The sequence below is a fragment of the Thamnophis sirtalis genome, unplaced genomic scaffold, assembly GCF_051295495.1.
Source record: "Thamnophis sirtalis isolate CommonGarterSnake01/CBP01778 unplaced genomic scaffold, rThaSir2_p1.2 scaffold_13, whole genome shotgun sequence".
Classification (NCBI taxonomy): domain Eukaryota; kingdom Metazoa; phylum Chordata; class Lepidosauria; order Squamata; family Natricidae; genus Thamnophis; species Thamnophis sirtalis.
The window spans coordinates 55,109,869-55,132,773 of record NW_028261393.1 but is presented as its reverse complement, the minus strand read 5'-3'; the positions used below and the strand labels follow the sequence as shown (position 1 = coordinate 55,132,773).

Sequence of the window (22,905 nt, the reverse complement as noted above, 5' to 3'; positions counted from 1 at the left end):
CTGTTCTTATCCAGCCAAGAATAAAATTCTCTATGAATGGGAAGACGCCCTCCCTCCCTTCAGATTGCACAGATCCTCAACCTCGCTGGCTGCCGAGCCACTCACCCTAAGGATGCTCCATCTCAAAGTCCAGTTTCTGGATGACTCTCAGAAAATCTTCGTGGTTGATGTAAGTATATTCGCTGCTTCTTCTCCGTTATTTCGCTTGGTGGGATTTGTTTGAACCTTCTTCGACAGGATGATGTTTTAATTTCAGTACTGTTGTGTTTTGTTTTGTTTTAATCTAATTGCATCTTTCCACGTTTTGAACAATTGCTAATTCGCAGTAAGGACTATTTCTAAATATCCCTCGGACGAGAATCGAGGATCGTGGTGTTATCTGATCACAAATAAATCGTTTTAATGTGCAAAGACAGTGTCCCCCCCCCATTAAATCTCCATCTTGGATTGTAATCCCCAAATTGTTAAGAATTTTAAGAACGGTTATTTTATACATCGGCTCCTGCTTCGTTTGTTCTATCAAATGAATACCAAAGGATGAATTAGATAGATCCAGGTGCTGAAAAAGAGGCTTTCTGACAGCTAAAAATCACAGAATTGTAGTGAGTCAAAATGATAGTTACCACCGAGACAATTTATCATTTTGGTAAATTTAGCATTGTTTCACTTTATAAACATGGAGTTTGCCTTACAGCTTAAAGTGGAATTACCTAATACCTTTATCTAAAGGAGAGATCTTTCTGAAAGAAGCTCTCCGTTTCAAAATGAAATCTTCCCAGGCAATAAAAACATACATTTTGAAATCAAACTGTAGTAGAATTTTTGCTACATCCATGCGGATGTGCCTTTGTTTTTTTAAAGAAAGAACCTTGAGTAAGAACAGCACCACAATATGGATCGTTTTAGTTCTAAAAGTACGCAGAACGGAGCATAAGCGCGAAATAATTTAGCTTTTAAAAAAAAACCCTATCTAATCTCCATCTTGATAGGCTGTTCTTGATACCGAATTGTTTTAAGATTTATAGTTGAGAAGCCCTTGGAAACTCAGGGGCAGAGATATGTTAAGAGTCTATCTTGAAAGTGGGTTGTAATCATGAAACCCGACTTTTGCGGGATGGATTATTCTTGGCGCTGATTTCCCCCCCCCTTTTTAAAATTTCAGATTCAGCATTTTTCACTTCCTTCTTTTCCAGTTCGCCCTCCTGCCACTTTCCTTCTCGGGTTTAGCTTTAAAGGCCATGTGTGCTGCAAGAAATAACTTCCATTAAATCGCCAGAGTTGGCCTTTCTTTTCAAAGGCTCCAGAATACCTTCCAGGCATGTGATGCATTTGATGTCAAATAGTCACCATAATGTCCTGGAATTTTTTTTTTTAAAGAGGGAGAGAGAAAGAGAGAGAGAGAAGGAGAGATAGCCTAGGGTTACATTTCCAATGGATTCTCTTAAACAGAAGGGGCTCTTGATAGCAGAACCGGTGGGATAGAGATATGGACATCTCTTAAGTGGATTTCAAGGTCAGTAAACAGAAGGGGTTTTAGCGAATTCCGCACGCAGAGGGCGAAAAGCAGAGGGAGGGTACTGTCCCTTTCTTGCCTTCGTGATATGAAGGGGTTCATGTGTCACCTTATGAGAAAATCTAGCTGCTTCAAAGACTCCGGGTGCACAAAATACAAAGGCTAATTTGCAAGAAGCCAGCTTTGGATCAAAGGCATCCGAACGTTTCAGGACAAGAATGGATCCAAGGTCTCAGAGAAGGGCAGGTTGCCCTCTGTTAGAGTTGAGGTTGGGGGGGGGACTTCAACTCCCAGGATTCTCCAGCCAGTGTCCCTCAACCTTGGCAGTTTGGAAATGGGTGGACTTCAACTCCCAGGATTCCCAAGTCCGCCCATCTTCAAGCTGCCAAGGTTGAGGGACACTATCCTGAAGACCCAGGAAACATCTAATGCATGGGTCAGATAGTGCACTTCTCTGTCTTTGAATTGTTGTTATAAGTTGCAAAGTCGTGTCCGACACATCATGGCCCCATGGACGATGTTCCTCCAGGCCTTCCTGTCCTCTACCCTCCTCTGGAGTCCATTTAAGCTCACGCCAGCTGCTTTGGTGACTCCATCCAGCCACCTCCTTCTCCGTCGTCCCCTTCTTCTTTTACCCTCCATCGTTCCCAGCATGAGGCTCTTCTCCAGGGAGTCCTTCTTCCTTCTCATTAGGTGGCCAAAGTCTTTGAGTTTCCTCTTCAGGAGCTGGCCTTCTAAAGAGCAGTCAAGGTTGATCTCCTCTAGGACTGACCGGTTGGATGGCCTTGCAGTCCAAGGGACTCAATGCAGGAGTCTTCTCCAGCACCAGAGTTCAAAGGCCTCCATTCTTTGGCGCTCAGCCTTCCTTATGGCCCAACTTTCACAGCCATCCATCGCAACTGGGAAAACCAAGCCTTGACTATACACGCTTTTGTTGGTAGGATGATGTCTCTGCTTTTTAGGATGCTGTCTAGATTTGCCATAACTTTCCTCCCCAAGAGCAAGCGTCTTTTAATTTCTTGGCTGCCGTCCCCATCTGTGGGGATCTTAGAACCCAGGAAAATAAAATCTGTCACTGCCTCCATTTCTTCCCCATCTATTTGCCAGGAATTGAGAGGGACGGATGGCATGATCTCAGTTTTCTTAATGTTAAGATTTAAGATTTAGTTTATTTGTATGCCGCCCTTCTCCGGGAGGGACTCAGGGCGGCGAACAACTCAAAAGGGGAAAAGGGGATACAAACACAATACACGTAATTAAAATACACAAGAGACATACAGCCATACAAGTCGAGAGGGGAGGGGAACTCATCAACCCCAGGCCTGCCGGCACAGCCAGATTTTAACGGCTTTTCGGAAGGCCTGGAGAGAGGTGAGGGTCCGAATCTCCGTGGGGAGTTCATTCCAAAGGACCGGAGCTGCCACAGAGAAGGCCCTCCCCCAGATAGTAGCCAGATGGCATTGGCTGGTAGACGGAACCCGGAGGAGGCCGACCCTGTGAGATCTAACGGGTCTGTGGGAGGTAATTGGCAGCAGTTGAGCTTCAATCTTTGAATAAAGTGTGTTAATCAGAAAAGGTGCTTCCAGTCCCGTCCCCCCACCTGATTTGGGAACGACCCTCACCTGACACCTGCTACACCTTGAATGTTGCAACCGGCTCAATGAGCTTGCAAAGAGCAACGTTCCCAGGCCCAGGAGCATCATCTCCTCAGTTGAAGCGGTTTCTTTCCAAGTCCCCGGCTGATCTCTCTTGAGCGCCCAAATCCTGCAGCAGGAGGAATAAACAGCGGTAATTGCTTTAATTGCTGTTGCCACTCTGCTGCCTGTAAGGAAATAGGACGCCTTCAACACCTCCCCCCCGCCCCCCCTTCCAGAAAAGGCAGTGATTACCCTGTCATTTCCCTAGTTGCCTCTTTGGTACCAGGGTAGCAATTTAAACCTCCGTGACTGCAACAAGGGATGATCTGCCAAGATGTTAGCGTGCGCGCTTTCGCACCGAGCACAACGCACGGCGCGGCGTGTCAGCAAACCCTCAATTTCCCTGGCAGCCCAAATCAGAGGACAGGGGCCTGTGGAGGGATGCCAGGAGGAATCGGCCCACCAACAGGTCCAGCCAGAAACTTCCAAGAGGAGCGGCGGCTTCGTTCTATCCCGCGTCTGGCTCAGCCCTCCAGAGGACTTCGACTTTTATAAGCTGTCGGGTTCTGAAGGGTTAATGAAACCAGCCAAACCCAGAAACGGTTTGAAAGGCAGTTAGTATTCTTCCTTCGGCACGAACTGACCAGCAAAGCACCAAGGCAATGAATGAATTGTCAGAGCTGCCACCCAGATGTGCTTCCCCACCAGCTTTTATAGCTACATCGTGCATGCGCGCACCCATCACCTTGTGACCCAGAGCGAAACCACCCGGCAATTAATCATGGATTGTTAGCATGAATTTCTTCAGTTTGTGTAGGTGGGATGGTGAGTCTTGGCAGCTAGCCCAGTCTTCTCCCCTGAATGGCAGCTCCAGGCCTCGGAGCTGACATAAAGCACATTTTTCTAGTTCTAGTGTGCAACAGAAATGTTTTGATTCCACTCAGATCTATCTATCTATCTATCTATCTATCTATCTATCTATCTATCTATCTATCTATCTATCTATCTATCTGTATCAACTTTCTCTTTCACTTATCTATCTCTATCATCCATCTATCCATCCATCCATCCATCCATCTTTCTCTTTCATCTGGCATCTGTCTATCTATCTATCTATCTATCTATCTATCTATCTATCTATCTATCTATCTATCTATCTATCTATCTATCATCTATCTATCTATCTATCTATCTATCTATCTATCTATCTATCATCTATCTATCTATCTATCTATCTATCATCTATCTATCATCTATCTATCTCTATCATCTTTCTCTTTCACTTATCTATCTCTATCATCTATCATCCATCTATCCATCCATCCATCCATCCATCTATCCATCTTTCTCTTTCATCTGTCATCTGTCTGTCTGTCTGTCTGTCTGTCTGTCTATCTATCTATCTATCTATCTATCTATCTATCTATCATCTATCTATCTATCTATCTATCTATCTATCTATCCATCTATCATCTATCTATCATCTATCTCTATCATCTTTTTCACTTATCTATCTCTATCATCTATCATCCATCTATCCATCCATCCATCCATCCATCCATCCATCCATCCATCCATCTATCCATCTTTCTCTTTCATTGGTCGTCTGTCTGTCTGTCTGTCTGTCTGTCTGTCTATCTATCTATCATCTATCTATCTATCTATCTATCTATCTATCTATCTATCTATCTATCTATCTATCATCTATATCTATCATCTATCTATCTATCTTTCTATCTATCTATCTATCTATCTATCATCTTTCTATCTATCTATCTATCTATCTATCTATCTATCTATCATCTACCTACCTACCTACCTACCTGCCTACCTACCTACCGTATCTCTTTCTCTTTCTCTTTCTCTTTCTCTTTCTCTTTCTCTTTCTCTTTCTCTTTCTCTTTCTCTTCCTCTTCCTCTTTCTTTCTTTCTTTCTTTCTTTCTTTCTCTTTACAACTGTGACAATTTCAGTATATTGACTGCAGATTTTCCAGTGGTTGGTTCTCTGATCTCTCCTTTGCGACTCTGAGACTTTTTAAAAGTTCACATTAAGATAGATAATAAGATATAAGATATAAGTTAAGAGGATAAGAGACAATCTTTATTATCACTTTTTCTGTTTTTCCTCCCTCCCTTCCCTTCCTTCTTTCCTTTTCTGTCCCTCCCTCCCTTCTTTCTTTCCTGCTTTCCTTCCCTTCTTTCTTTCCTTTCCTTTCCCACCCTCCCTTCCTTCCCTTCCTTCTTTCCTTTCCTGTCCCTTCCTTCCTTTTTCCTTTCCTCTCTCTCTGGCCCTTTAGCAAAAGTCTTCTGGGAAAACATTATTCCACCTCAGTTGCAACCACTTGAACCTGGCAGAAAAAGAATATTTTGGACTGGAGTTCTGGAGCTCTGCGGGGCATGCTGTAAGTTCGGGAGGAGGAATGACCACCTCTGGGAGGGCGAGGGGGTCTTTGTGGGGCTAGGATGTGGGGAGTGAGGGGCTGCAGGGGGCTTCTAAAATTGCATTCAGCTCCTTTAGACACACCCGTTTCCACGAGTCTCCCCCTCTGCAAGGGGTCAGAAGCTGAACTGCAGCCATGTTGCTGAAGTGGACAGAAGCTAAAGGGGTTTGGTGGGGCGGGGGTGTCTCCTGGCTTGCAGAGGGGCTTTCCCCTCCCCAAAGGACCCGAGCCAGTTAGAGCGGGGAGGGCAGTTGTCTCAGTCAAGATTCTGGAAGAGGAATTCTGAGACACACCTTTGTGCAAAAGAAGCATCTTCCGCTAGATAGCAATAGCAGTTAGACTTATATACCGCTTCATAGGGCTTTCAGCCCTCTCTAAGCGGTTTACAGAGTCAGCATATCGCCCCCAACAACAATCCGGGTCCTCATTTTACCCACCTCGGAAGGATGGAAGGCTGAGTCAACCTTGAGCCGGTGAGATTTGAACCGCCGAACTGCAGATAGCAGTCAGCTGAAGTGGCCTGCAGTACTGCACCCTAACCACTGCACCACCTCGGCTCTTATAAAGGAAGCATTGGCAAGGGAATAGGTGGGACTGGCCAGGCTTTGGCAAATTAGCAATAGCAATAGCAGTTAGACTTATATACCGCTTCATAGGGCTTTCAGCCCTCTCTAAGCGGTTTACAGAGTCAGCATATTGCCCCCCACAGTCTGGTCCTCATTTCACCCACCTCGGAAGGATGGAAGGCTGAGTCAACCTTGAGCCGGTGAGATTAGAACAGCCGAACTGCAGTCAGCTGAAGTAGCCTGCAGTGCTGCACTCTAACCACTGCGCCACCTCGGCTCTAAGATGGGCGAAAGGCCCTGAATTGACCCCTTTATCTCCCGCAGACCCTCCCCAGGCTTTTTGCTAGTGCCCCCCCCCTCGTAAAATTGCCTTTCTCTCTTTGCAGGCCTGGCTGGAACTTCTCAAGCCCATCACAAAGCAGATTAAAAGTAAGGACCTTGGAGGTGGTGGAGGTGGGTGGGGGGTGGGGGGAGGTCCCAAGCCCTTTTATGCCCCTCGGTAGAAAGCAGGGAGGGTCAGGAGCTGCCTGGGAACCATCTCATCTTTCTTGCTGCTGGTGGAGGGGGGGGAGGCCTGGGCACCCCTTGTAGGGCAGGAGGGGCCTCCTGATGACCGTCAGCACCCCATCAGTGTGCAAGTTGAAAACCACCTCAACTCAGGAGAATATTTGTAGCTCGGAGAAGAAGCCAGCTCTGAGCTTGATTGTTTTCTTGCAGATGTTTTTTTTGACCCAACTAAGTAACATCATCAGTGCATCAATGATGCTAGCAAATTTGGTAATGAAATGTCTGCAACAATAGCAATAGGAATAGCAGTTAGACTTATATACTGCTTCATAGGGCTTTCAGCCCTCTCTAAGCGGTTTACAGAGTCAGCGTATCGCCCCCCACAGTCTGGGTCCTCATTTCACCCACCTCGGAAGGATGGAAGGCTGAGTCAACCTTTGAGCCGGTGAGATTTGAACCGCTGAACTGCAGATAACAGTCAGCTGAAGTGGCCTGCAGTACTGCACCCTAACCACTGCGCCACCTCGGCTCTAGATAGATAGATAGATAAGAGAGAGAGAGAGAGAGAGAGAGAGAGAGAGAGAGACAGAGAGAGAGAGACAGAGATAGATAGATAGATAGATAGATAGATAGATAGATAGATAGATAGATAGATAGATAGATAGCAATAGCAATAGGAATAGCAGTTAAGACTTATATACCGCTTCATAGGGCTTTCAGCCCTCTCTAAGCGGTTTACAGAGTCAGCATATCGCCCCCCACAGTCTGGGTCCTCATTTCACCCACCTCGGAAGGATGGAAGGCTGAGTCAACCTTGAGCCGGTGAGATTAGAACCGCTGAACTGCAGATAGCAGTCAGCTGAAGTGGCCTGCGGTACTGCACCCTAACCACTGCGCCACCTCGGCTCCTTATGACCCAACTAGGTAACAAAACCACCAAGCTCAGAGCACCAAAGCACAGTTTGGGGGGGTCCCTGCATTAGAGCCAGCAGGAAAGGCCGGATGAGTCTCGGGGGGGCCGGTGGGAATGGCTGGGTTTGGTCTTTAGCGAAAGGGCCACTTTTCAAATGAAAAGATGTGTGTAAATGTTCCCGACAGACTTTTGAAACCAAACTTATGAAGATGTTGTGTTTTAAGATCCTAAGGAGATTCTTTTCAAATTTATGGTGAAATTTTTCCCAGTGGATCCGGGCCATCTGAAAGAAGAGTTGACGAGGTAGGCTGCGCATTGGTTTTTTCCCCTTCGGTTCCTTTTCATGTTTCCATGCATATATTTTTTTCGCCCCTCGTCTCCTAAGGCTTCCCTTTTAAAACAAATCAAGGCATATAATTGCATCCTGAAGGATGGCTTGTCTTCTTTCGGGTGTCTGTTGAACAAGAAACCTCGATGAAACGCAGCTCCCGGGGTGAAATTGTTTGTATACAGTTCAGCCTGGATGCAAAGAAAGTTTATTGCTGTTATTGCTGTGACAATAGCAACAGGAGGCAGGGAATATTTAAAGGCATGAAGTAGAGTTTAGAGTTTAGAGTTTAGAGTAATTTATTTATATGCCGCCCTTTTCCCTGGGGGGACTCAGGGCGGCTTACAACTCAAAAAGGGGAGGGAAACAAACAATTAACACATAAGACAGTACATCATTAAAAGCACAACATTCAAACTATTCGTGTGGGTTACAGTCTTTAGCCCCAGGCCTGACGGGGTAGGCAGATTCTAAGGGCTGTGTGGAAGGTCTGGAGGGTGGTGAGGGCACGAATCTCCATGGGGAGATCGTTCCATAGGGTCGGAGCTGCCACCGAGAAGGCTCTCCTCCGCGTAGTTGCCAGTCGACATTGACCGGCAGATGGGACTCGGAGGAGGCCTAGTCTATGGGATCTAATAGGTCAAGTGGAGGTGATTGGCAGTAGGCGGTCTCTCAAATACCCAGGTCCAGTACCATGAAGGGCTTTGTAGGTGACAAGTAGCACCTTGAAGCGTACCCGGAGATCGACAGGTAGCCAGTGCAGCTCGCGGAGGATAGGTGTTACGTGGGTGAAGCGAGGTGCACCCACAATTGCTCGCGCGGCCGCATTCTGGACTAGCTGAAGTCGCCGAATACTCTTCAAGGGCAGCCCCATGTAGAGCAGTATATTTAATAGCGCATCGTTAAATATACCGTCTTTCCCCCAAAACGAGACTTTCTTTTGACCCCTGAAATAAGCGCTTGGCCTCATTTTTGGGGAGGGCTTATTATTTTTGAGGTGGAGGAGGAGGCCAGTGGGGTCACCTCATGGCTGCAGCTGTGTTGCAAAATTTTCGGGTAGGGATTATTTTAGCACGCTCAAAAGCCCGATTGGGCTTATTATCCAGGGAGGTCTTATTTTCAGGGAAACAATAGCAATAGCAGTTAGACTTATATACCACTTCATAGGGCTTTCAGCCCCCTCTAAGCGGTTTACAGAGTCAGCATATTGCCCCCAACAACAATCCGGGTCCTCATTTTACCCACCTCGGAAGGATGGAAGGCTGAGTCAACCTTGAGCCGGTGAGATTTGAACCGCCGAACTGCAGAACTGCAGTCAGCTGAAGTAGCCTGCAGTGCTGCATTTAACCACTGTGCCACCTCGGCTCTGCTAACGGGGTATGGAACTAGGCAAATAATGCCAAAAAAAAAAAACAAGGGATAATCGTTGACACGAGGTCCACATCCTTAGCAAACAATGCTGGATTCAGACTGGATTCAGCACATTTAAGAAGCTGTTTCTTTTGAATTCAAGTATCTAGTCCTTAAGAAACTTCGATTCAAGTTTCTAGTCCTTAAGAATCGGAGAGAAGCGTATCTATAAGGCCTGGAGTATTTTGTGAAGTGACCCTTCCAACTCACAATAGCACTGGAAAAAATGACTTAGCACCAGTAGGGACACTTACAATCCAGCGTAAGATCCTCATGTTCAGGGGATTAAAATTCAGGTGTTAGGCAATCCCGCAATTGAATTTGACCCTTTGGGGGTCTTCCCAGCTGGCCTCCGACAAGCAGAGGCATTGCGGGAAGCCGGTTTCACTTAAGAGCCGAGGTGGCGCAGTGGTTAGGGTGCAGTACTGCAGGCCACTGTAGCTGACTGTGATCTGCGGTTCAGCGGTTCAAATCTCACCGGCTCAAGGTCGACTCAGCCTTCCATCCTTCCGAGGTGGGTGAAATGAGGACCCGGACTGTGGGGGCAAGTTGCTGACTCAATTTGCTAAAAAAAATTGTAAACCACTTAGAAAGGGCTGAAAGCCCTATGAAGTGGTATATAAGTCTAAATAATAAATAAATAAACAACTGCACGATTTGCTTAAGAACCGCACCGATTCCTTTTAACAACGGTGGCAAAATTGTTGTAAACACAAACCCCCCGTTAACAAAAGCTTGCTCGGCAGTGGGAATTCTCAAAGGCGGTCGTAAAACGAGACCCACCCATGTCGCCTCTCCAGAGGAAGGTTAACCCCGAGTGAGACCCCTGAATAATGTCATTTCAGGTACCTGTTCACCCTTCAGCTGAAGAGGGACCTGGCCTGCGGGAAACTCCCTTGCAGCGAGAACAGCTCGGCTTTGATGGTGTCGCATCTTCTACAATGTGGGTCCCTGAGCCTTCGGCGGGAGAGGAAGAGGAGGGCAAGGACGCGGCTGGGTCTTGGGGAGGGAAACGCCCCCCAACGGGTAACCCACGGGGTGGCAGAAGGCATTTCTTTCCCCCTCCCCGCCTTCCCTTCTGCCGTGGGCTGGTCCTGAGGTTGCTCCTGGCTTTTGTGGACGGAAGGACGCGGTGGGCCAGTGGCTAAGACGCTGAGCTTGTCAATCAGAAAGGTGAGCAGCGGTTCGAATCCCTAGCGCCGCGTAACGGGGTGAGCTCCCGTGACTTGTCCCAGCTTCTGCCAACCTAGCAGTTCGAAAGCAGGTAAAAAATGCAAGTAGAAAAATAGGGACCACCTTTGGTGGGAAGGGAACAGCGTTCCGTGCGCCTTCGGGGGAGTTGAGTCCTGCCGGCCACATGGCCACGGAGACGTCTTCGGACAGCGCTGTCTCTTCGGCTTTGAAACGGAGATGAGCACCATTCCCCCTAGAGTCGGGAAACGGCTAGCGCATATGTGCGAGAGGAACCTTGACCCTTTGGGGCATGGACCAGGGTGTGTGACCTCCAAATAAAGCCAATTCCATTGACCAGAAGCGTTCTTCATTGTGTTGATTGTTCCTGCAGCTGCGCTGGGTGATTTCCACGAAGAAATGGACCGAAAGCACTTGGAAACGCACAAATACTTGCCAAACCAAGAGGATCTCAGGAACAGCATCATGTGCTATCATAAGAAGCACATGTAAGTGTCCGGTCTCCTCCGCACACACTTTTTAATTTTTTTAAGGGCTCCTTCATGCTCTCTGAGCTCATCTGCTTTCTTGCAGACATTTCATTGCCCATCTAGGTAACAGCATCAGTGTTGGAAGGCGGGGTGGAGTTTGCAATAAGGAAGAGAGGAGGAGGGCTGCGGGCTCCTTGGTGCTCTCTGAACTCCTGTGTTTTCTTGCAGGCGTCTCATTACCCAGCTAGGCAACGTCATCAGGGCTAGACTTTTTACTTTGGCTCAGGGTACCTTGCGAGGGAGAGCTTGAATGAAATCAAAACTTCCGCTCGTAGAAAGTTTCATTCCACGGGACTTTCTGAACTGGAAATCGGGAACTTGAGAAGGGAGAGATTTCCGGTCCCCAAACTGGGAGCAAGAGAACTGGGAGGAATTTGAATTTAATTTGAATTTGAATTTATTAAAATTTATAGGCCGCCCTTTTCCCTGAGGGGACTCAGGGCGGCTTACAATCACAAGGGAGGGAAGTGCAACATCAAAAACAAAACAAAATGTGAACAAAGAAAAAAATAGTAAAACACAACTTTCGTTCAACAATCAACCAGGAAAACGTCCTGGTTGAGCCCAAAAATAGGTTTGGGCACACAGCCAGCCCCTTCCCCTCCGGCTCGGTTGCTGAGCCCGTCCTCTCTCTTTTTTTTGCAGGGGCAAAACTCCGGCCGAATCCGATGTGCAGCTCCTGGACATAGCGAGGAAGCTAGAGATGTACGGCATTCGTCCCCACCCTGCCAGTGATGGGGAAGGCACCCAGATCAACTTGGCCGTTACCCACATGGGAGTCCTGGTGCTGCGGGTAACGATCATTTCTCACGAAGGCTCCTTTCCAAGCAAGATACCCATCCGAAAGGATGGATTCTTGGAGCTGGCGGCATTCTGCTGCCCGCAGCATTAAAAGCAGCCCTTTGTGGAGCCCTTTTGCCAGCTGTCAATCATTCGAGACCAGTGTGGGTCGACCTTCTCAGCCCTGAGTGCCAAAATGGGCGTGCACGCAGGCCAGAAACCGTTAAGAGTAACCACCTAGTTGCGCATGCCCGTGCCGGGAAGGTGATCTTCCAGCTTCCGGCTCATGCGTGCACCGTGCCCAGCTGGTCTTCCTTGCGTGCCTGAGCATCAGAAACCAGAAATAGCAGCTGCCCCCTGCGTGCATGCCCACCAGGGGGCAGCTTTTCCACTTTCCAGCACTCCCGCGCGTGTGAAGACCAGCTGACCGGCGCACCTGAACCCAGAAGAACAACGGGCGACAGCTTTGCATGCCTGGAGAGATGGCATGCGTGCAGGGCCGGATTTAGATGAAAAGAGGCCCTAGGCTATTCCACTTATGAGGCCCTTTCACCTCCCATTTTTAAGTTTGTAAATTGCATGAGAGACAATAAAATACATCATTACTGGGATATATATCAATATATATCAATATATATAGCTGGCCTCCCGACGGAGGGCGGCTCTGCTCTGCGGCAAAGGCAGCGAGGCCAGCCGCCTCCCCTGCTGCGTTCAGCTGCCCGGCTCGGCCCCCTCGCCCTCACCTGCCTGGCCGCTGGTGGGCTCCGCGTCGACGGGGCGGCTACTGGGAGCGGCCGCGCCTCTCGCCCGACCGCCGGTGCCGGGAACGTGGGCGGGCTCCCCAACTGCCGCGGCGCTGGAGCGATCTTAACCAATACATTTTTATGTTTGTTTATTAGTCATCTGCGTAGAATTTCTCCTTATTTTTGGTTCAGTGTTTTAGTGTTCACTGTTTTTAGACTAGTGTAATTTTAATTTTGCTAACAATTTGAATGTAGGCCCCTCTTGATCTTGAGGCCCTAGGCTGAAGCCTAGTTAGCCTATAGGGAAATCCGGCCCTGTATGCGTGCTACTTCTGGCATGGGTGCCTTAGCTTCACCCTCACAGTTCTAGACGGGACTCTTTGATAACTGAACGGGGGCGCCCGTCAGAAGCTGGTCAGCAAAAGTCCTTTCTGATGTTAATTAAAAGCTTCCCGCTCTAAGTATAGCCTGGGGAATTGCCTCCAGGGTTAGTAGGTGAGAAAAATCCCTTGGGGGTCCCCATGCCGTTCGTGGCTTCTCCCTCTGATGTGGGCGCCTTGACGCCTGTCTTTCCTCGCTGAACGCAACTGATGCCATGTCGGATAGCGCAGAAGGCATGTGTTTCACAGTAGGGAGACAAGCCGTGACCGTATAATTTTCTGCCGAGAATAGCAAGCCTCATTTTCGTGGCAATTACATAGTTCTACAGCTCCCTGGCTTTCTGCGCAAGGGGGCTGGCGGTGGGGGGAGACGCAGACTTTGGCTGGCAAACGTGGGCGATGGCTCTGCGACAGCCTTCGCCCACAGCTGGGGAAGGAGCAAGGGAAACGGGGGGTGGGGGGCGAGCTGCTTTGTCTTCTGGGTGCAGAAATGAGGGTTTTTCCTCCAGCGAAACGGTAGCGAAAGAAAAAAGGAACGAGACAATACATTCAACTCTGCAACCACGAAGCAATTGCTGGTTAAAGAGGGGCTTTGGGCTTTCCGTTGGCGCGAAAGAGGCAGCTAGGAAGATCTCTCAAAGGGAAAGATTTTTTTAAAAAAATTAAAAATGCATAATCCCCACTTTGTGCTGGAGGTTGAGCAGCCTCAGGCCCAGCAACTGAAAAGGGTTCTCTGTGAGCCACCTTGAACACCTGGACACTGTCAGGTGTGATGTTCCTGCTTATGTCTTCATCTACTTCATTGGCCACTTTAAGAGCTGTGGACTTCGACTCCCAGAATTCCCCAGGCAGCCAGGAATGATAGAGTTGGAAGGGACCAGAAGGGTCACCTAATCCAGTGTTTCTCAACCTAGCCAACTTGAAGACTTGTGGACTTTGACTCCCACAATTCCCCAGCCAGACATGAATGATAGAGTTGGAAGGGACCAGAAGGGTCACCTAATCCAGTGTTTCTCAACCTAGCCAACTTTAAGACCTGTGGACTTCGACTCCCACAATTCCCCAGCCAGCCATGAATGATAGAGTTGGAAACAGGGGTGGGTTCCTGCCAGTTCTAACTTCTTCTATAGAAGAGGTTCCACAAATCTACAGTGCCGTTTAGAGCCGGTTCCAGCTCCCTCCCCCCGCCCGTCCGGACATCATCAAGATGAAGTGCGAGAGGAGGAATTCTGGGACTTGAAGTCCACAAGTCTTAAAGCTGTCAAGTTTGAACACCCCTGGGGTTTTTTATTCCTAAAGGGTTAGGGGTGCAAGGGTCTTGTAACTTGACAGCTTTAACACTTGCACACTTCAATGCCAGAGTTCCTGAGCCAACATGACTGGAGGAGGAATTCTGGGACTTGAAGTCCACAAATCTTAAAGCTGTCAAGTTTGAACACCCCTGGTTTTTTTTTTCTAAAGGGTTAAGGGTCTTGTAACTTGACAGCTTTAAGACTTGCGTGCTTCAAATGCCAGAGTTTCTGAGCCAACATTTTGGTTGATAAGCAAGAGCGTTGTTAAGTGAGTTTCACCACATTTTACATGTTGGCCACGCCCACCCAGTCACATGCCCACAAGCCACTCCCACCCAGTCACATGACTGGCAAGCTACTCCCACAAAGCAGGCCACACCTACAGAAGAGGTTCTAAAAAACTCTGAAACCCACCACTGTTTGGAAGGGACTAGAAGGGTCACCTAATCCAGTGTTTCTCAACCTAGCCAACTTTAAGACTCGTGGACTTCGACTCCCAGCTGTGCTGGCTGGGGAATTCTGGGAGTTGAAGTCCATGAGGCTTAAAGTGGACTTCTGGGAGTTGAAGAATTCTGGGAGTTGAAGTCCATGAGGCTTAAAGTGGACTTCTGGGAGTTGAAGAATTCTGGGAGTTGAAGTCCATGAGGCTTAAAGTGGACTTCTGGGAGTTGAAGTCCATGAGGCTTAAAGTGGACTTCTGGGAGTTGAAGTCCATGAGGCTTAAAGTGGACTTCTGGGAGTTGAAGAATTCTGGGAGTTGAAGTCCCCGAGGCTTAAAATGGTCAAGGTTGAACACCCCTTGACCTTCTTGCTTGTTGGCTCTTAATTTTTCAGGGCAACACCAAGATTAATACCTTCAACTGGTCCAAAATCCGGAAGCTGAGTTTCAAACGGAAGCATTTCTTGATCAAGCTTCACGCCAACGTTTCGGTACTTTGGGGTGGTTTGGGTTCGGATTTCTGTGTTTTTTGTCTGTGTGTGTCAATGTCTGTGTGGGGGTTGGGGGTTGGGTGATATTTCTCTAGTCTAAGGCACCCTCTTTGCAGAAATGATCCATTGAGGCAGAAGGCAGGCTGACTGGCAGACCATCACTGCAACAAGTTCCATATTGTTTGGGGTGAATAGCAGGAGGGAAAAGGAAGGATTTCTGGGGCCATTCAGAGAAGAGGAACAGAGGATCAGGGGAATGGAGGCTAAAACATACGAAGAAGGGTTGCTGGGATTGGATAGTTTAATGAAAAGAAGGACCAGGGGAGACATGATAGCAGTCTTCCGATATCCACACTTGGAATCCTGCGTCCAGTTTTGGTCGCCACGATGTAGAAAAGATGTGGAGACTCTAGAAAGAGTGTAGAGAAGAGCAACAAAGAGGATTACAGGACTGGAGACTAAAACATATGAGGAACGGTTGCAGGAACTGGGTATGTCCAGTTTGATGAAAAGACGGACCAAGGGAGACAGGATAGCAGTCTTCCAATATCTCAGGGGCTGCCCCAAAGAAGAGGCAGTCAAACTATCCTCCAAGGCACCTGAGAGTAGAACAAGAAGCAATGGGTGGAAACTAATCAAGGAGAGAAGCAACTTAGAACTAAGGAGAAATTTCCTGACAGTGAGGACAATTAATCAGTGGAACAACTTGCCTCCAAAAGTTGCTCCAACACTGGAAATCCCAAAGTTGCTTTTTCTTTCTTTCAAGAGGCAACAGGACTTTCTGGTTTTTCTGAGAAGATGTTTTGCTTCTCACCCAAGAAGCTTCTTCAGCTCCGGGGATGAGAAGCGAAAGATCTTCTCAGACCAACCAGAAAGTCCAGTGGCCTCTTGAAAAAAGCACCTTTGGGGCAACCATGATGTGGAGGACTTCGAATCTCCATAGACCTCCAGAGTTGGAGGTTTTTATTTTTTGTTTTTATTTTATTTTATCAATTTCATATATACATTCACAATTATATGATCTCATAACTGTTATTAATAATATGTATTTATAACAATTTTTCCCTACAGTTGACAATATACTTGAAGATTGTTTTTTTATCATCCCATAGATCCATCTTATCTTACAACGGTCCTACTTCTTCTTCCCTCCCTCCCTCTTTCCTTCCCTCGTTTCTTCTCTCCTACTCCCCTTCCTTCCCTCCCTCCTTCTCTCCTTCCCTCCTTCCTTCCTCCTTTCTTTTCTCCTTCTCTCCTTCCTTTCCCCCTTCCTTTCCTCCTTCCTTCCCCCCTTCCTTCTCTCCTACATTCCCTCCTTCCTTCCCTCCTTCCTTCCCTCCTTTCTTCTCTCCTTTCTTCCCTCCTTCCTTCCCTCCTTTCTTCTCTCCTTCTCTCCTTCCTTCTCTCCTTCCTTTTCTCCTTTCTTCTCTCCTTCTCTCCTTCCTTCCCTCCTTCCTTCCCTCCTTCCTTCCCTCCTTCCTTCCCTCCTTGCTTCCCTCCCTCCTACCCTGAGTTGGAGGTTTTAAAGAAGAGATTAGATAGCCCATTGTCTGTAACGGTCTAGGGTTTCCTGCCTGAGCAGGGGGTTGGACTAGAAGACCTCCAAGGGCTCTCCCAACTCTTAATTTTGCTATTCCCTGGCCTCGGCTTTCAGAAAGATTGGATGCTTGATCTTGAAAAGTTAAGCAGAGCATGGATGAGAGGCCACTATGAAATTCCAGGCTGTAGGCTCAATTGAAAATGAAGAATTCTTGGAATGGAAGTCTATCTGCCAAGGTCAAGAAACACTTGTCTTTTTCTTCTCCGTCCCCAACAGGCTCTCTGCAAAGATACCCTGGAGTTTGCCATGGCGAGTCGTGACACCTGCAAGGCTTTTTGGAAGACGTGCGTCGAATACCACGCCTTCTTCCGCCTCTCCGCGGAGCCAAAGTCAAAACCCAAACCCTTCCTCTGCAGCAAAGGCTCCAGCTTCCGTTACAGGTGATTTAGGGCAGGGGTCCTTAACCTTTCGGACCTCAGGGACCACCAAATTCATAATTTTAAATCCCGAGCATCTACTAATATGATCTGCCTAATGACCGGCTGGGTGGGCGTGGCTAGGTGGTCACGTGACTTGCTGGGCGTGGCCAACTCAATCTCACCCCGCCCTTCCCAACCACTCCTCGCTTGCCCGCCCCGGGCTCCTTAGGGCCCCAAGAGGAAGCATTGCTGGAGCTAAGCAGGAGAAAGAGTTGGCAAAAAAGCTCGGTTCCAATTGGATCTGACTGAGAAGGAGGCTCAGCAGAGGCACCTCACTGAGGACTAGGAGCATAGGCATTCCAAGCAGAGGGAAGACCTGCGGGAGTGCAAGGCCAGGTGCCGGCGCCCGGAGGCTCAGCAGGCTGAGATGGTCAGCCAGTTCCAGGCCATGATGCAGTCCCACTGGAACGAGGCCCTCCGGCTCTTCGCCACCAGCGGCTCTTCCCTCCAGCCTTCGCCCAAAGCCCCCCCACCAGGAGACCGAAACAGACCCCAAGTCCGAATTTCTGCCCCCCCTCCGACCCACACAAAAAGACCCCAAAGGGGGAGACTCTCTGCAGCAACACAAACATTCATTGCACATATCCGTCCCAGGGGCCGTAGTTTAAGGACCCCTGATTTAGTGCAATATTTAAAAAAAATGCAAATAATTTTTCTGCGGACCACCAAAATTTTCTCGCGAACCCTCCAGTGGAAGGAAGCCAGCCACTGGCTCCGCCGGTCACAAGTTCTTCCTCTTTGCTTCTCTCCTGCCTTTTCTGGGTGTGAAATGTTGGTTCCACCACAAAACCGCGGACGACAAAATCGCGGTCGACGAAAGCGCGTATGTGACGCCATCACAGCGCGACGAAAAAGATCGAAAAATGTAAAAATAAAGCAAAAACCTTACCCTAACCCCCCCAAACCTAACCCTAAACCTAACCCTTAACCTAACCCTAAACCTAACCCTTAATCTAACGAAAAACCTAACGCTAACCCTTAACCTAACGCTAAACGTAACGCTAACGCTCTAACCCTAACCTTAACCCTTAACCTAACGCTTACCTTTATGTGAATCGGCTTGCTGTAATTTAATTTTTATTTCAATTTTTCAATCTTTTTTGTCGCGTTGTGATGACGTCACATACACGATTTCGTAGAACGCGGTTTTGACGGGTCACGGAAATGTTAACCTGTAAGCTCCTGGGAGGCTGGGGGGGGGTTGTTCCCCCACACAAGGGACAGCCTCAAAACGTTTTGGTGGGTGTATTTGGGGTGCCCTCGATGGGTGCTGCAAAGGCAGCAACTTTTTAGCTACTTCTCTCTTTGCAACGACAGTGGGAGAACTCAGAGGCAGCTGCTGGAACAGAGGACCAAAGGGAAGCAGAAGAGTTTGCCCTTCGAGAGGTAATTTACCTGTTGAAAGAACATTTTCCACAAACCAGGATAATCTCGCAGGATCCACTCTGGGCCAGTCCAACAGGTTTCGCCTCTGGTCAAATTCATGCTGGTACCCATCTGCCTCCAAAAAATGGGTGCTTTGGACTATTCTATATGTTGTATTTATGTGGCTGGGTGTGGCTTTTTATTGGTTGATTGCGGTGTGGATGGCCCACAATTAAGTCATTAATATTTTTCCTCCGGTCCCCTTGCAACCTTATTCGTAGGTTTCTGCTCTCCTCCTCCTCCTCCTCCTCTATAAAAGCTTGCAAGGTTTTCTCAGGTACCCTGAGATTCCTTCAAGCGAAAGGGGCGGGGCACCCCCAAATTTCCCGGCTGAAGGAACAGCTGGGCTTTCTCGAGAGTGAACCCCACGAACAGCCCAGCAGAAATCTCTCTCCTGCCAAGATCCCCAATCTTGGTGCCCGGTCACAACTTGGCGGGCGAACAATCCCGCTGCGAAGCTCTCCTTGAAGGCCGTCTCAAAGTCGCTGGCCAGAAGGTGGGAGAAGCTTCAGGAATGGAGAAGAGTTTAAAAAACCCGTTGGGTTGGTTTTTCTCTTGCAGGAAACACTATTCCTCTCGCTACAATGACAGGCAATGCCGATCTTCCCCGGATCTGCTAACCGATGTTTCCAAACAGGTACGTCATTTGCGTCGGGGGGGGGGATCTGTTGGGGAGGGGTAGAAGGGCTCAAGGGAGCAGCCATCCCCGCCCCCCATGAGCAAAATAGCACCTTGGTGCACCTTAAAAATAGAGCTTCCACCTATTTTCCTGGCTTTGGTGTGGTTGAAAGGATGGAGGGAGTGGGATTTGCAGATTCCTCCAGCCCAAAGAAGCCTAACACCAGAGGTGGGATTCAGCTGGTTCTGACGAACCGGTAGCTGAAATTTTGAGTAGTTTGCAGAACCGGCAAATACCACCTCTATCTGCCTCTGACCCCTTCTATTCTCTGCCTCCCGAGTCCCAGCTGATTGGCTGGGTCTTCTTCTGTTGCCCTGCGGGAAAGCAGGTTAGTGGGGTTGGAAGAGAATGGGGATTTCGCAGTATCCTTCCCCTGGAGTGGGGTGGAAACGGAGTGAGGATTTTGCAGTATCCTTCCCCTGGAGTGAGGTGGGAAGGGAGTGGGGATTTCACAGTATCCTTCCCCTGGAGTGGGGTGGGAAGGGACTGGGGATTTCACAGTATCCTTCCCCTGGAGTGAGGTGGGAAGGGAGTGGGGATTTCGCAGTATCCTTCCCCTGGAGTGGGGTTGGAAGGAAATGGGGATTTCGCAGTATCCTTCTGGAGTGAGGTGGGAAGGGAGTGGGGATTTCGCAGTATCCTTCCCCTGGAGTGGGGAGGGAATGGGGATTTCGCAGTATCCTTCCCCTGGAGTGAGGTGGGAAGGGAGTGGGGATTTCACAGTATCCTTCCCCTGGAGTAGGGTTGGAAGGGAATGGGGATTTCACAGTAGGCTGCCTAAACCTTGCATCTTAGCTTCAGCATTGATGCCTCGCTTTCCCCACAGATGGAAGACCTGCGGCTTGTCTACGGCACCATGGGGGGCTACTACGGCGCCAACGGCATCCACGCTTCTGAGCCCACCCTAGACAATCGACGGAGGAACTCGGCGGTGGAGGTCATCTTTGCCGATGAACTGGAGCGGTCAAAACCAGAAGCCGACCCCAGGTTGCTGCTGCTCCATTCCCAAAGCAGCTCCGCCTTCCCCATGGTCTACACGGAGCTGGACCACGATTGGGAAGCGGCCAGTCTCTACGAGCCGAGGAGCCCCCTGACCTCTTTCCAGCCCAGCTCCAAGCTGGATGGCGCCAGCAAGCGCCCTTCCCTGAGCGACGCGAGGGACAGGAGCCCAAGGCAGCAGCTCACGTACACCGATGTCCCCTACGTGGCAGCCTCCCATCAGCCCTTGGAGGTGGCTTCTCCTCCCGTTTTCTTCTACGTGGATCGGCCACCTCAGTACCCCAAAAGCCCCACCGTTGACCGCGCCGAGGAAAGAGTTGTGGAGGTCAACCCCTGCGAGGCACCCTTGAAGCCACAAAGGAACCCAGCTGCAGCCCACCCCAAGTCGATGGGGCCTCTGGCCCTACCCCGGGCACCCTATGTCACCCACCTTAGCATGGAGGAAGAGGATAACGTCTTCGGCTACGGTGTTCCGGAGACCCCCAAAAGATCTTTGAGCCAGTCGGACGTCAAAGCCACCAGATTCCCTTGCGGCTCCGAGTTCCGCCCCCTCGGACCCTGCCCCGTCTTGACCAGCAGGAAGATTGACCTCTTGCAATGCCTGCTCGCCCAGCCGCCTTTCCCAGAACCTCCCCAAGTGCAGCGGAGCGCAGAGCGCTACGCGGGCAGCGGGACCGAATCCAGCGACTCCGATTCGGACCTCCTCCCGGACTACTATGCCCTCTACGGGCGGGTTCTCAAAAGACCCCGGGTGCGGATTCACCTCTCCTCGGGGAGCCTGCAGCTGGAGGGAGAGGAGCCCCTGGTCCCTGCTTCCACCATGATCCATGATCCCGAGAGCACCTCCAATTATTTTATGTAGGCAGCACAACAACGGCCCAGATTGAAAGGACGTGGCGTATTGCCCATTTGTGAATTTTATTTAAAACAAAAAACACCTGCTGAATTCACTGACACTGTTAAAAGGAAAAGCAGAATTAATTGGCTTTACATATCGGGAGTTTCTTTTCCTTCAAGGGACAATTTCATTGATTTAGTGCATATTTAGTGCTGGTCATCACCTTTAAAGCCCTACATGGCCTAGGACCTGGATATCTGAGAGACCGCCTCCTGCCACATACCTCCCAACAGCCGATAAGATCTCACAGGTTGGGGCTTCTCCGGGTGCCGTCGACCGGACAATGCCGGCTGGCAGCCCCTCGGAGGAGGGCCTTCTCTGTAGTTGCTCCGGCCCTGTGGAACGATCTACCCGCAGAGATCCGGACCCTCCCCACTCTCTCGGCCTTCCGTAAGGCCACTAAAACCTGGCTGTTCCGGCAGGCCTGGGGCTGTTGACCCCATGAACAAGGCCCAGCCCCACCTAGATTGAGTGTATGGTGCGTTGCTTTTAAATTTGTTTCTTTTTTCTATTTTTAACTTTTTATCTTTAACCTTGTTTTTGTAAGCTGCCCGGAATCCTACGGGATTTGGCGGCATATAAATTTATTAAATTACAATTATTTGGGAGAGGGCATCATAAACATCATACTGGACAAATTAACTTTTGCATCAGGCTTAGGATTTCCCAACTCAATCACCAATTAAATCCAGAAAAGAGCATGTTGGTAAGAGGGGAGCGGGGAAATAATTAATCTACTGTTTCCTTCCTTTTTTTTTTTTTTTTAAGCTTCCAATTGTGAGCTGCGGGATTGCTGGAAATGCCAGTTGTAAATGCAGAGATAGCAATAGCAATAGCAGTTAGACTTATATACCGCTTCATAGGGCTTTCAGCCCTCTCTAAGCGGTTTACAGAGTCAGCATATCGCCCCCAACAACAATCCGGGTCCTCATTTTACCCACCTCGGAAGGATGGAAGGCTGAGTCAACCCTGAGCCGGTGAGATTTGAACAGCCGAACTGCAGAACTGCAGTCAGCTGAAGTAGCCTGCAATGCTGCATTTAACCACTGCGCCACCTCGGCTCAGAGATGATGTAAAGGCTGACTGGCGGCCACCTCCAGGGTGGAGTCAGTCTGACGGTGCGTAGGATACTGCTGCCCATCACGGAGCCAGCTCCACCTGTGCTGTATGCGGTTCTCAGGTTTATATGGAGCACAGATGTTTTTCCAGTCCTCGTTTTGTTACTCAGTTTCCCGTCGTGGATTTGAAAGATTTTTTTTAGGGGGTGGGTGGGTTTTCTTTCAAGAGCTTGATGCCGTTCAGTTCTCCCTCCTGGTGTTGTCGAAGCCCAGCTGTTTTCCAGCGGAAAAAACACACAAGATTTTCTTCAGAGCAAGGGGCTCTAAACCTCGGCCACTTCAAGACCGCTGGACTTCAACTCCCAGAATTCCCCAGCCAGCAATGCTGGGATTTGAAGTCCACCGGTCTTAAAAACGGCCACAGTTGGAAGCCCCCTTCCTTTACGGCATCTTCCTACATTCTGTCACGGCAATTTTTTTTTAGCAAAAGGGGGTCCTCTTTTGCCCCTCGATCCCCAAAAACTGGGACAAGGAACTCGGGACCAGCAGATACCGTCTTATCTGCCACGCATTTTTTTTTTAAAATTCAGTTTACATACAAACCTGAAAGTCCACTTTTTGAGACTGTTTCAGATTCAAATTCTCCCCTGGAGCTTCTCCAGATTA

The 22,905-nt window shown here is 49.0% G+C and overlaps 1 protein-coding gene across 1 annotated transcript; it reads left to right on the top strand.

The window, feature by feature from the left end:
* The first annotated feature begins 112 nt into the window (after positions 1-112).
* On the top strand, positions 113-21,281 carry FRMD7 (FERM domain containing 7). Its single transcript, XM_087728200.1, has 12 exons — positions 113-169; positions 5,448-5,552; positions 6,544-6,586; positions 7,847-7,880; positions 10,161-10,258; positions 10,880-10,994; positions 11,682-11,829; positions 15,066-15,161; positions 16,978-17,141; positions 18,498-18,566; positions 19,167-19,242; positions 20,111-21,281. The coding sequence occupies exons 1-12, from the start codon at positions 113-115 to the stop codon at positions 21,143-21,145; spliced, it is 2,040 nt and encodes a 679-aa protein (XP_087584326.1). The 3' UTR covers positions 21,146-21,281.
* The last annotated feature ends 1,624 nt before the right edge of the window (positions 21,282-22,905 follow it).